Here is a 14,636-nt window from a genome sequence, read left to right on the forward strand (position 1 = left end):
TATTTAATTGGCCGATTTTTTCATCCTGTTTATATACCTCAGCGCATTGTTCATATTTATTTGAAATAAGTTATTTCTTCAAATGTTACTTTAATTAAGCTATTTTCATAGGCATCTCATGGTTTCACAAGTATTTTGTATCTAACTGTTTCTCTACACTTGCTGCAACCTCAGTTTGGCACCAATAATTTCATTTTACATTTTTGTTCAACAATTAACAAACAGTTTTCGCCTTTCAAAAGCTTGCTGTATAAGAGTCAATATTAGTCAATATTAATCAATGATAATGTCCACTGTGCTTACTGTTTACTGTACTGTGCTGTCTCACCTTGCATTGTAATTCGTTTGTCCCTGTACAGCGCTACGGACACCTAGTGGCGCCCTATAAATAAAAATTAATAATAATAATAATAAAAAGGGCAGTGGTAGTAATGGTGAAATAGAGTTCAAATGAAGTTAATGGTGATATCCCAATATTTAGCTTTTGACTGTAATATATTAATACATAATGTAATGATAGATCATGAAGAGCTTGCAACCACATTAGACAGATCTCTCGTGAACAAACATGTTGGATATATAATCTCAAAAACCTGTCCCTGAAGGGCCTGAATATAGACTTTGATCTAGGCACATTTGTCTATATTCCACACCAAGTCTTCTCCCAGACATCTCACATTAGATACCATCCTTTGCAATATTTAATTGTAAATATTTAGTTGGCTTTCCAACACTTCCCATCATTTAGTAGGGATGGCTCATTCACTTCCGTTTATATCAGTTATTCCCAGTTACTGTTATGCGTCAATATGGACCTTAGCATGCATGCCCCCCTATTTTCTCAGCATCTGGACAATTTAGATATCAATACTCTCAATGAGCCCAATTAACTTTCCAATTAACTATATCTGGAGGCTTAATCACATTACTTGTCTATTTGCTACTCCTGCTTTCAAAAACAATTAAACAATCAGAACTTCCCAGCACATCAGCCTGGACTATAAAAGGTAGCAAAAGAAACCACTGAACCCTTTATATCCCTGAGGAAGCACATATACAAAGGGTGAAACGTGTTGGGTATACACCTACACTACATCTGTTTGAACCGTTTAGGATTGCACCAAACCCTTCATCTGAACGCCCGCGATCTAATCCACTGCTTGGGTGGCTGGCCGCTACAGACAGACTGCTAGGATTGAAGGAACAAGGCACTACCCTACAACGGAAAAAACTGCCACCACAGTCAGTAGGATCAATTGGAGCAAATACAGTTCCACAACAATAACTGAAATACTGCCACACTGCATATGTTTAATCTGTCAAGCAGTCATGTTGGGAATCTAAAGCATCTTTTCCCAACCCTGTGGGATGACTTGAATTTAAAGAAGCAAACTACAAATCTAAGTTACAATTTCTTCAACAATTATCATTAGATTGTGTATTAATACATTTGGGACAGAAGCATTGGGATTTCACCATTAACTTTGTTTGAACTCGAATTCACCATTACTCCCACTGCTTTGGAACATTATCATTGATTCATATTGACTCTTATGCAGCAAGCGAAAAAGACTTAAGGACAACACTTTTCCCATATACAGTCAAGTCCATAAATATTGGAACATCAACAGAATTCTCATATTTTAGGCTCTATACACCACCACAATGGATTTGAAATGAAACTAACAATATGTGCTTTAACTGCAGACTTTCAGCTTTAATTTGAGGGAATTTGCATCCAAATCAGGTGAATGGTATAGGAATTACAACGGTTTCTATTTGTGCCTCTCACTCTTTCCATTATAGGAATTATCAGTGCTAAACCCAGTGGTTCCCAAACAGTGAACCGCGGTTCCAGCAATCTCACAATGGTGCTGCGGCCAGGGCTGGTGGTTAGCAAGGCGGGGGACTACTTGGTAATTATTTTGACTTAGGGATGCCTTGAAAAAACTTATGGAGACCCTAAGGGTGCCTCGAACTGAGCAAGTTTGGGATCCACTGGCTTAACCAATTTTCAACACTATTAGTTTAATAAAAAACACCATATAATATCAAATGTTTATTGTTCAATAAAATAATTCTTACCATGCAAGCTTGGCTTAGTCTGTACTCCATAGTAAGTACATCCTGCAATGTTAAGGAAGAGCCATTTTTCAGCTGTCTGAAGGTCATTTTCAAAGATGTTGGAGACATTTTTGAAAGTATCTATTGTAAGAAAAATAATACGCAATCATGTATTACAATGATAACATTTGTGGGTATTAGACAGTCACAGGAAAAACATATTAGTACAAATATCATATTGCAGAGTTCAGAATAAACACATTACTTCTCAAAACCACAGAAGTTCAAATATTTTAAAAATGACAATAATTTAGAAGCAATGATGTCAAAATTGAATTTCTTATGAAAGGGTGTGAAACACCTTTTCTATATTCTAGCGCTCATTCAAAGTGATGGAGGTTAACGCAAGAGTCATATCTCATGAACTGGTGCTCGTCCAGATGTAGGAGCACTGCATTTGCTTAGTGTGCCTAAGATCGCCGTTTAACCCGTTACCTGCTCCTAAACTCCCAAAAATCAAGATAATTTAACCCAATATATGATGATTGTCATTTGCAAAACAGTCAATTACACATCAGTCATTTACACACATCACTCAGATACCTACCCACCAGTTATCCTATATACCTTTATACTTTCCACTCACTGCTCTTCAGCTTCCTATCTAACAATGTTGGCTTCCATTCACTACCTTTCTGCTTTCTGTATAACTACAATCTAGCACTATATCACACAGCTATTCCCATAAGTGGTCTGTCCTCTCCATTCCATATCTCATACTCCAGACATTATCTACATGTGCCTTCAACCTACCTCTTCTTCCTTTCCTACCCAACATTTCCTAACCTAAATCACATCTTTTCTCTCACACTTGGTATCCAATAGTGCTACTTTCGTCCAACCATCACCACTTTGCCCACCGTGGGTACTCTCTCCCCTATTCCTCCTATACCATTAAACCTTATCCTTTGTCCCATTTGCTCTTTGCTCTCCCATAGACCTTCACTATTTCCTTATCAGTTTATAGAACCTCCACACTGCTAATCGAGCCTGTACCCAAATCACTTCCCCACCTACTATTATTGATTTCTCCAATTTGCCCTCTCAATCACTGCTCTTACCCACTATCTCATCTACCGTCCCAGCTGCGTAAACTGCCTCCCCCATCCCTGGATCCGTCTCTATTGACTCCATAGATCCTCTTCTCCCTCCATGCTCCTCCAAACCCTGCAACCTTTTCCTCATCTCTCTTAAGTTCCTCCTCTTTACTTGCACACTCTGAAATGCCATATCTGTCTGTAACAAACTTGCTCCCATCCATTATCCTTTCCTTTCTCAGTCCTTAAACCTACTTGACCTCACTGAAACTTGGATTCCACCATCTGACACTGTCTCTGATGCTGCTCTGTCCTTTAGCAGTCTATTCTTTACACACACTCCATGCTTTGATGGCCGCAAAGGTGGTGGCATAGGCAATCTGTTATCTCCTAACTGCACCATCAGCATTGTTTCCCCTGTCCCTTCCTGTCACAATTCTATCAGATATAGTGGATTCACTTTCACAATCTGGATTAGTGCTGGCAGTAACAGAGGCGCGAAGTCTAACAAACCGCAGTTTTTCACAAGGAGGTTTGGGCTTTGCTGCAGGTAAGGTCGCAGGGTGTGGCTCTTTGTGCTGCCTCCAGGCGAGATGAGCCGGTATCAAAGTGCAAGAGACTGTTCAACGTACCTGGGACTTGTACACAAACGTACTGTAGAATGCCAAATCAGAAAACCGAAGAACTGTCAGAATGAAGCTGGGTCATCAAGAATCAGGAATACACAGTACCAAATGACAAGCAGAAGAGAAGTCAGGAACAGTCCAGGTCATAATACACAGGAATCAGCCACAATATGCACAAGAATGCTGGAGTAAAGGTATTGCGCCTAATACTCTGGCACAGGCCTGTGCACTGAGCAGGTTTAAATAGCTGAGCTGATGAGCAAGGAGGGTCTCAGGACAAAGCACATGATCACAGGTTCAGAGCTCTTAAAGGGCCATGCACCTTATGATGTAAAAAGTATTATTATTATAGCACAAGGTTCTGCACCTGGAGTGGAGGGACGAAAAGAGGAAGTGTGCAGGACAGCAGGTTTGAAAAGTAACTGCCAGACTTCGATGTGTGACACTTTGCTTTACTTCTCTTCTTTTGAGACTCACACTATGTCTTTTCTTCCTTTTCCACCCCTGTGTTAGTCACCTACCACCCACCTGGACCCACATCTCACTTCCTTGACAATTTTGCCACCAGGGTCCCACATTTATGTTCATCCAAACTACCCGGCCTCATTCTTGGGGACTTCAACATCCCCATTGATACGCCAAAGGTAATTCTACCTTCAAACTCTTCTCCATCACCTCTGTCTATGGTTGGGCATTCCCGTGACCTTGCATTCTCATCTCTGTGACATATCCAAATTATCCAAGTTATCATTCACGCTTTCTGACAACAACCTCTCCTTCCAGCTCTCTCTTTCCCCTGCCGGCTACTAAAACCCTGCGGACACTATACAACCTGTGTGATCTTGACCCCTCCCAACATTTCTCTTCCAAAATGTCTCTCAATTCGCTCCTCATTCCCTGCAGAATACAATTCAAGTTTCTTACAATTCAAGCCCTCTATAATATCTTCATCTACTACATATCCAACTTAGTCAAGAAATATTCCCCTACTGGCCCACTACGGTTTGTAAGTGACCTTCGCCTCTCTATCACCTATCACCACCTCACACTTCATTCTTCATGAGTTTGCCCATGCTGCTCCCCACATTTGGAACTCCCTGCCCCCAACCAGACTTGACCCCAACCTCCAATACTTCAAATGCTCATTCAAAAGTCACCTTTCACACTTGTCTACCTGGCCCCATCCAAAGTCAATTTCCTACTCACACTTCACCTGCTCCTTTCACTCCACCTCTATCATCTCCGTTTACTAACCTAATCCTCTTGATGTCAACTCTCACAAGTTTGGCCATCTCTACTCCTATCTACTTCCTATCTCCTCATCCTCTTTGTAATGTTTAGTTTGTTCTAGTTGTGTTTTCTTATGTAGTTCTCTTGTATGAATTTTATGGATTATATTATTTCTCTTGTTCCTTACTTATCTGTATGTTTTGTTTGTTAATTGCTTTTTGGATTGTGCGGCGATATGGATAAAGATGATAAATATAAAGAGAATAATATTCTTCTGGGACCAGTCTACATGTGCATCTGCCAAGGATCAATCTATTGCTGCTGTGATGTGCATTGGATTACATCAAAAACATCCCATGAACATTCGAGACCACAATACACAAGAAGTAAATGGTATTTAGAAATTAATCATCCACTCGATCCTATCTTATAATATGCCTGCAAACTCCAATACCATTCCATACCCAGCAAATTATCCTACATTTAAAATGAAGCACTAGATTTTGGAGCATTTATACATTATACTGGGATAAAAATACTTATAAAAATGTAGATCACAATAGATCTACATAGTGTTGCAGCCTTATCACTCATCTGCGATTGCACACTTCAATAATGTAGGGCTACATATTTACTTGTAGTTTTTGTAATACAAGTAAAAATGCAAATAAAAAATGCATATTAAACACTTTTCGTGTTAATGCTTTTTTACTTGTGTAATAATATCTGCTTTAGAGATGACTATATTTTCATAAGAGTTGCAAATGTTTGGGAAAACAAACTGCTTGTGAAAAAGCAAAAGATTTGCAACAATGATTTCTGTGTCACATTTATTTACATGCATTTTACATGAGTCATAGTGCCCCTTTACCCAACTCTTGAAAAAAAAAAAATAGTTCTGTAAGTCATTAACATATCAATATAGGTCTTCTGGTTTCCGTCAAATATTTTATGTCAGATTCTCTTGAGCTGTAAAATCTTGGGAGCAGTATCCCCTGAACTTATACTGATGTGGGAATGCTTTGGGGCACAATATTTTTTTGTGACATCTTTGAAACACATATTTATGAAAAGGCCTGCCATTATGAGCCATGAAATAAGTGTTGGGCTCTGCATACAATTCCCTCAATGAAGAAGAGAAATCGAAAGTGCAGGGAGTGGCATTCTAGATGACTACTTCTTGTAACTCTTTCCTTTAGCAATGAGTAAATAGCAGAGGAGGGAGCATGGATAGTCAATTCCTCAATTAGGGTATTGTCACGCTAGCCGAGAGGATTAGACCTACCTACTGGTATTGATGACAAGGCAACCTCAGAAGTATTAACAGCCACCGCTTGGGACGCTGCAGCAGTTTGAAGTGATTCTAGTCTGGTGGCGACCCCTTGTATGCATTGGAGCAGCTGAGCCTGTTCGGTTTCATGTTTCTCGACTCTGTGAGCCAGATGAATAAGTAACTCATGAGCAGAAGGTTCCCCGGTTTCTTCTGTTGACATGGCCAGAGTATACTGTCAGGCTAGCCGTGAGGATTAGATCCACCTACTGGTATTGGCGCAGCTAATCTAGGAGGCGCTGAGTCTAATGTGCCCCAGGTCTTCGCCAGGGATCCCCGCAAGGAAGTTGGGCTTCGCGGCTGAGACTCGCAGGTTGCAGCCCTCCAATGTAGCCACCAGCGAGGTGAAGAAAGGTTGGGCAGTCCGGGTCAGAACCGTGCAGGAAAACACAACCAAGAGAGCAGGCATAAACCAGTCAGGAATGCAGGAGTCAAGCTGGGATGTCCAATATGAGCCAAAAGGGGGTTCCAGAAGCAGAGTCAGACAATTCGGGTCACTAGCCAAAAGTACGTCAGGGTGCAGAAATGAGGAATACAGAAGCTGGAGCATAAGGTAGACCTTGATACTCTGGTCCAGAATGGTGCCAGAGGATGCCTTAAATAGATGCAGGGACTCCCTTATTGGTAGCAGGAGATCGGTGGTCAGAGTAAGCTGACCGCGAACAGGAAGCCAGGAAGAAGCGTCCCGTTGCCTAGCAACTGAGATGCGGGGTGCGCATGCGCCGGTGCCCGCCGGCCAGTAAGCTAGACACTAAGCAAAGGGACGTGATTGTTCGGAAGAGGAGGGAGCCCATCCCTCTGCGCCTGACAGGTATTTTAAACAATAAACTAGCCATCCCATTGGAAAGGCTGCTATACACTAGCCATCAGAAAAGTTCTGCTATAAATTAGTCACCAGATGGGGAAGTCTGCTATATACCAGTCACAAGACTGGAAGTTATACAATATCCTAGTCACCAGATTGGAATATCTGATATACACTAGCCACCAGATTGGGAGGTCTTCCATATAGCAGCCATCATATTGAGAACATTGCTATATACTAGCTACCACACTGAGGAGATTGCTATGCACTATCCAGCACATTGGGAACATTGCTATAGGCTGGCCACTATATTTGAAGATTACTATCCACTAGCCATCACATCGGGAATTTTGTTTTTCAATAGCCATCACAATAGAGGACTGATAAACACTAGCCACTATATTGGGAGGTCTGCTTTATATACTAGCCACCATAATGGGTTTTGATTAACTAGTTATAATGTCTCAACTACATTTCCATTTTTTTTGCAATTTTGATGGACTGGGTAACTTACTACATGCCATTACTCCTATTTCTACATTTGATAGGATTTAGATGAAGTATTTGGGATAACCATATTAAGGGGTCTATTTAAGAAGTGATGAAGAGCCAAAATGCAAGCGTAAACACTGGGAAAATGTTCTTTCATAGCTTTTTGTTATGTAACAAAGGGTTGCTATCAAAGAAATCTTAGTTTTCTCTGGAATTAACCTAATTATCAGCATTTACCTTTAGACCTCTATTGGGACAGTAAGATCTCAGCACAGCTGAAGTGTGGATCCCTTATGGCGAAAGCTCTATGTGCATGCACATAGCACTTTCTCCATTCGCTGGCAGCTTTAGGCTGCCGATGAAGAGGGAATATACTTTGCTGAAGAGAGGGGTCTACACCGGGGCTCCAAGATCAGCCTCAGCATAGTAAATTTTAGTGGTACATGTTAAGGGCCACCTTGCTGCGTCGAAAAGTTATAAAAATTGCTTCATCAAAATACAAGCATTTTTATTGTCTAAACATATGTGAAAACAATCTATTATTAGTATTGATATATGACAACAGAACAGAATAAGATAAGACACAGCTCTTCATGTAATTGAAAGCAAAACCTAATATAAAAAAAACCTATAACAGATTTGATCATGGAAAAATGCAATTATTTAAATATGTATTGTTTTTTGACTAAAGAAGATGTAAACTTGCAAGGATGGCAGAGGGCCATTTTCCCCACAGACCAGTCTTTCCTAGTAAATCAAGGATGGCTAAGCATCTGGTTAGTTAATGGACCTATTCACAAGAGTCCTGGGAGATGTCTATTGGGTTTGAAAGCTTCCTGGGACTCGCTTCCTATTCAGTGCGTTGAGAAACAGGGAGGGACTACCAGAGGGGTAACTAACTATTGTATTATCCATTGTGTCACCAACCGAGATCTATGGTCATCACCAGAGATTTGGGAGAGACGTGGGCTTGCATTGGAAATCCGCTAGAGATTTAAGTTGGGTCTGCATTGTAAAGTCACCTCTAATTTGGAGTCCTGCAGTGTAAATACACCAAAAACTTTTGCGTGTGCATTCTAAAACCAAGAGATATAGTGGTCTGTATTTTGTAGTGGCCTACAGAAAAAGCAGCTACAATCCCCTTATCTAAGTCCTGGAACTAGACAACCCATGGTCCTTATCCATAACCCACCTGGCCACCTTTAAGAAAAACATACATCCATGTAAACATTGTACCAAAGCTATGGCATTACCAAACATAATTACAAAGGATATCATATACAGGAACACATGATAAACACGGGGTAAAGTTACCCCCAAGTAATAGAACTCTGCACTTGCGCTCTGTAGATGTGGAGAACATTAAAAGGGCTATAAAAGTATATGTTGTTATAGTCCACATTTTGAGAAAAACGAGGCTGGATAAGGTGGCATCAACAATTTGTTCTTCACAGTGATTTAACCCACATCATTATGATCACATTCTGGTGTTAAACATTATTACTTTAAGGAAGCTGCTCAAGATACTTAATTTTAGAACAACTAAATGCAAAATAAAGAGATATGTTATAGAGCAAAGTGACCTACTCTTTTATTGAGTGTAGGAACAGCTATGATTTGGCATTTTTTTGATCGCACCATTGAAGGTGGTGGAAAAGCGTTAAGGTATCCTGAAATTGCAAAACTTATTTTAATAGGGGGCATTTTTTATAATATATATTATAATAATCTTGTCACAAATGATTATTGTGTATTAAAATAAACTTTAATCCCTATTAAGTTATAAGTATGTCAACTGTCAAATACATCCCCTTGGGAAAAAATCAAATATATAGTCCAGTAAGTTTAAAATTAAACATTAGTTACATTTCTCAGTCAACAGCCATGAGAGAAGAAGAATGTCATCGGAGAGCTGCAGACTGTGGAAAACGTTGAGAAATTGTGGATTTGTATTTCTTATATTACTATTTTATTAATATATTGAATAGTTTGATTAATATCTTGATCTAGTTAATTCATATTTTTGAAACTTTTTTTATTTTTATTTAATTAAAAAATGTAGTAATGGAGCCATTTTCTATCACAGTTTGGCAGTATATGTATGCAGCATGTATGGAGGAATATGCACATGCTGGTTTGCTAGTTGAGGGAGAGGAAGAAAATGTTTGTGAAATTGAGGAGAATGTAGCTGTGCATGTGGAAGCAAGTGAGGGAGAGAATGCTGCGGCTCCATTACTTGAAGCAAGGCGTCGGGTCCCATGGCCCTGTCGGTCATGGGACCCAACGTGCAGATGGTGTGAGATGCCAGAAAAAGAATTCGGAATGTTTGTGTTGGCTTCCCTGGATCGTCTCACGATGCATTTATTTTGCAGGATTCAGCACTGTTCACGAGGTTTGAGGAGGGACAGTTTCCTCATGGATGGCTGCTTGGTAAGTTATAACAACAAAACATATTTTATTAATTCTTAATTAAATGAGAAGAATAGTAAGAAAAATAATGGTCCTTTATTTTTTTATTAGGTGATGCAGGATATGGGAGCCGGCCCTGGTTGCTCACTCCAATGTTATAGTTATTGCTTGCAGCATTCTGCACAATATCTGTCTGGCAAATAATTTGGAGGTAGAGATTGATCCTGATGTTTTACAGGATCAAGACCTTTCATCAGCGTCAGCAGAGGGCCTGCAAACTGGTACTCGTGAGCGCCAGCGTTTAATTTCTGATTTTTTTTTCAAATAAGTGGGAAATTTCCTTAATTTGAAGAAATGTTTTTTTATTGTAATAATAACTAATATTCATTTTTTTTCAAATAAATTTTTCAGTAATGCAATTTGAATTTTGGAACATAATCAGAAAAGAGCGCCGTACAGTGTTCTGTTAAAGCTTTTGTTTATATATATATATATATATCTGTATTTTTATTATAGTTTTTGGTGTTACTAACGGTTTTTTGTTAAGTCTTGAAGGATGAGCTGTGGAGTTAGTGAGACACATTACTAGCACCCTCTTGGCTAGGTGAGTGTGATCTTTTTAAAGGTGCACTATTCTGTGTTCTGTGTAATGCAACCTTATGGTAAGTATCTTTACTGACACACACTCACTCTGAATGACTTTTGTCTTTTTCTTTTCCATTCTCAAACATGTTCCTGTCACAACCTATTGATTGGGGATTACAGACGGACCCAGCGGACCCACTCTTGATGTTTTTTAATAAATTATGTATAATGTTAAAATACCCCACAAATGTTTTGTAAATTAATGTTAAAAATAAGAGAAATGTATTTTTTTTTTTTAAAAAAGTTTGAAAATAGTTTGGAAAATGTATTAGTAAAAAATATTTCTAAAATTATTGATTTGATGTCCAATTATTTATATTCATTGTATTGTTTTAGACAATAATTAAAAGCTAGTTTAGTTAGACAAAGGTATGGCTTGGTTAAGTGTTGAAGGTAGGCCAATCTGAACAGAGCAAGTTATTTAAAGACATACATCTGTCACTTGTCCTACCTTGAACATTTAACCCCTTTGAGGGAAGGTTTTATGTTAACTATATACAATAGAATAACAAAAGAGACATGTTTTAAAGAAAAAGTAACATTATTTTATTCATTAACTTTTTTGTTTTGCAAAACGTTGTTCTCTATCATCATTTGATTATTGCAAATACATATTGTCTTTTCTGTGGTCTTTGCTTTTCTTAATTTTGGTGTAGTTTGAACAGTAAGTCATATATCCTTTGTAGTAATCTGTGAATCCAAAAAGGATTTTTTTTTAATTACAATAATAATACTTCTTTTTAAAGCAATTACATCTTCATATCAACATTATCATCAATGACGATCCATCCTCATTTAAAGTTTTCTGCAGTATTCAGTATGCAGTCTTGTATTTTAAAAATTAATGATAATATTTATGTAGCTATTATGAACATTTTTTTTTAACATCAATAGCATTAACAGTGAACATATTTTACAATGATTGGCACGATTGTAAAAAAAAAAAAATGTTGAAAAATAGAACCATTTTTTTTAAAATAATTTTATATATAAAAAACATACCCTGGTTAATAAATAGTAGAGATGGTCACTGACCCCCGTGTTTTGGTTTTGGATCTGGATTACTTTCGTGTTTTCGTTTTGGCAAAACCGCTCTTGCGTGTTTTGGTTTTGTTTGGTTTTGTTTAGCAACTTTGTTTAAAAATCGATTTATTTTGGGCTAAAATAACCTAATTTAGTGCTCCACCTGTTTCTTGGATAAGTAAGGTAATTCTAAAGCTAATAAATTATGAAAAAAAGTTTAATCCCTGGTAGGCCGTCCTTAATTCTACACACAAACCTGATTGTCTTCCTCTCCATCTTAGCCTATTGGCAATGCAGCCATCGCCCTTGGGTGTATATAACACCCTACAATTATAGTTAAATATAAAAAGAAATAAACAAAGGCAGTTTGGATTCTGTCTGTATCAGCCCCCCACCCCCCTCCACTTGTAGTTAAATAGAAAAAAAGCAGCCTGCATAGACTGTACAATATAAATAGAAATGGACAAAGGCAGTTTGATGTCAGTCTGTATCAGACCCCCCCTCCACTTGTAGTTAAATAGAAAAAATTCAGTCGGTATAGACTGTACAATATAAATAGAAATGGAAAAAAGCAGTTTGGTTTCTGTCTCTATAGGCCCCCCTCCACTTGTAGTTAAATAGAAAAAAGCAGCCTGCATAGACTGTACAATAAAAATAGAAATGGACAAAGGCAGTTTGGTGTCTGCCTGTGTATGACACCTGTCACATTCCAACAAGATATAACAATTTTAGTCTTGTTACACCCTACCCTTATCGTGAAATTGACAAAACAGCAGCCTTTCAAGACTGTACGTGATATAGAAATGCCCCAAGTCCCTTTCCTATTTGGGGTAGATTACACCCTACAGCCTAGAAAGTTTTAAAAAGATGTTATCGTCATCATCTTCAGCTTCATCCTCACCCTCACCTGTGTGTACATCATTATCACAGACTATCAATTCATCTCCGCTTGAATTCTCCATTAGAGAACTGTCAGTGCTTATAGTGCAAAATATTAAATAGATAGTGCTGCTAGATAAGACTTTCTGCAGCCAGAAAATAGTTTCTGGAGGAGGGAATATGACACCCCAAACTGTTGGTAATGTTTGCAAAAATGCCTCCTCTATCCTCCTCTCTTCCTGCTATAACAATTGCTAGAAGAATTTCAAGAATAATTGCAAGAATAATGTATAGAGTAATTGCTCTCTCCCTGCTCTAATGCTGCCTGCGACCTAACCCTGCTCTCTCCCTCTGTCAAATGGCAATGTATTTCTGTGGAGGCGGGTATTTATGCATTTCAAATATCGCGAGAACCGAGCTCCAAAATCCGACAACGTCACAATGTGTCACTCACCGGACCGTGAGTGCCTCTGCGCTGGCGCGTGGCTCTCTAGCCTTCCTGCCGGCGTCTGTCCTGAGCCGCGGCCGTCCGCCATCTTGATGCACTGCGCATGCGCAGCATCCAAGAACTCTTATGACCTTTGCTTTTAATCTAATTGGTGGATCAGGCACCTCTCCCTATTTAAGGCACCTGTGCTCATTACATCGTTGCCTGATCTTGAGTCTCATTTCCTGTGAGTCTCTGAAGGTGTCTCCTGTGTCCTGCTCGTGTTTTCAGTTTCCTGCTGATTACCTGCTCTACTCATCGGTGGTTCCCATACCCGCTACTGACTCCTGTGTTCTGCTCGTGTCTTCAGCTTCCTGCTGATTATCTGCTCTGCTCATCGGTGGATGTCATACCCGCTACTGATTTCTGTATCCTGCTCGTGTCCTCAGCTGTCTGTTGGATTACCTGCTCTGCTCACCTGCGGTTCCCATACCCGCTTCAGCCGTTCAGTGCTCCTGCTGTGCCTGCATATCCTCGTGGATAAGCTTCTCTACTCATCAGCGGTATGCTTACTTGCTATTGACTTTCAACTGTTACCTTGCATATCCGCTTAGGACAAGCTTCCTTACTCAGCAGCGGTATCCATACCCGCTATAGACTATTCGCTATAACGCTGCATATCTGTTTGGAGCAAGTTCCTCTGTGCTCTCATTGTATTCATACAATTATTGACTCTATTCATTCCTCCACTTATCCTCACCTGGACAAGTCCTCACCTCCTCGCAGTGGTAGAACTTGCTGTCCGCAGACCACTGATGCCTCCTCTACCTACCTGCACCTGGACAAGTCTTCTCATCACAGCAGTGGTACAACTTGCTGAACGCAGACCACTGACTTCCCACTACCCTACCTGCACCTGGACAAGTCTTTTCATCACAGCAGTGGTACAACTTGCTGAACGCAGACCACTGACTTCCCGCTACCTACCTGCACCTGGACAAGTCTTCCCTTCACAGCAGTGGTACAACTTGCTGAACCCAGACCACTGACTCTCCCATTACCTTCCTTCACCTGCTCACGTCCACCTGGCTCTCCGTGGTTGAAACCTGCCTTCCACTATAGCTGAAAGTCGCTGACTTATCTACCAGTGTAGCTGCAAGTCGCTGACTCTTCAACCAGTATAGCTGCAAGTCACTGACTATCATCAATTCCATTGGCATCCTCTCTCCATCTGCTGTTATATGCGTTCCACTATTCACCCTGCTGCCAGAGGACCGCTGTGCAAACTCTGCCCCTCTGGTAAGCATAGTCACCTGGTGAATCCTGGGCAGAACTCCTACTGCCCGTGACACAATGACGTTTTGCATCGATTTTGATTACGAATTGGCGCCAGAGTAACTCGGATAGGTGAAGTTCGGGCGGGTTCAGTTCTCAGGGAACTGAGCCCGCCCATCTCTAAAAAATAGTCAATCAAGAATCTTGTCTTTTGTTCTTCTTTGTGATTACACCATGATTCTTAGCAGAGACCTTTATATACTTTTGAACTCTTTGGTCTAAGGGATACAAAAATTTGAAGAAGTAAATATATCATACCTAATAAGACTGAATT

The 14,636-nt window shown here is 39.7% G+C and overlaps 1 protein-coding gene across 2 annotated transcripts in view; it reads right to left on the reverse strand.

Annotated features, from left to right (window-relative positions):
- The window catches only part of HIBCH (3-hydroxyisobutyryl-CoA hydrolase), a 326,855-nt gene that overhangs the window by 3,832 nt on the left and 308,387 nt on the right, over window positions 1–14,636 (reverse strand). For both annotated transcript variants that reach the window (XM_075180042.1, XM_075180041.1), the window contains one exon: window positions 2,086–2,205. In XM_075180042.1, the coding sequence (XP_075036143.1) occupies window positions 2,086–2,205 (120 nt within the window). The remainder of the gene's footprint in view (window positions 1–2,085; window positions 2,206–14,636) is intronic.

This window comes from Mixophyes fleayi, chromosome 7 (assembly GCF_038048845.1).
Source record: "Mixophyes fleayi isolate aMixFle1 chromosome 7, aMixFle1.hap1, whole genome shotgun sequence".
Classification (NCBI taxonomy): domain Eukaryota; kingdom Metazoa; phylum Chordata; class Amphibia; order Anura; family Limnodynastidae; genus Mixophyes; species Mixophyes fleayi.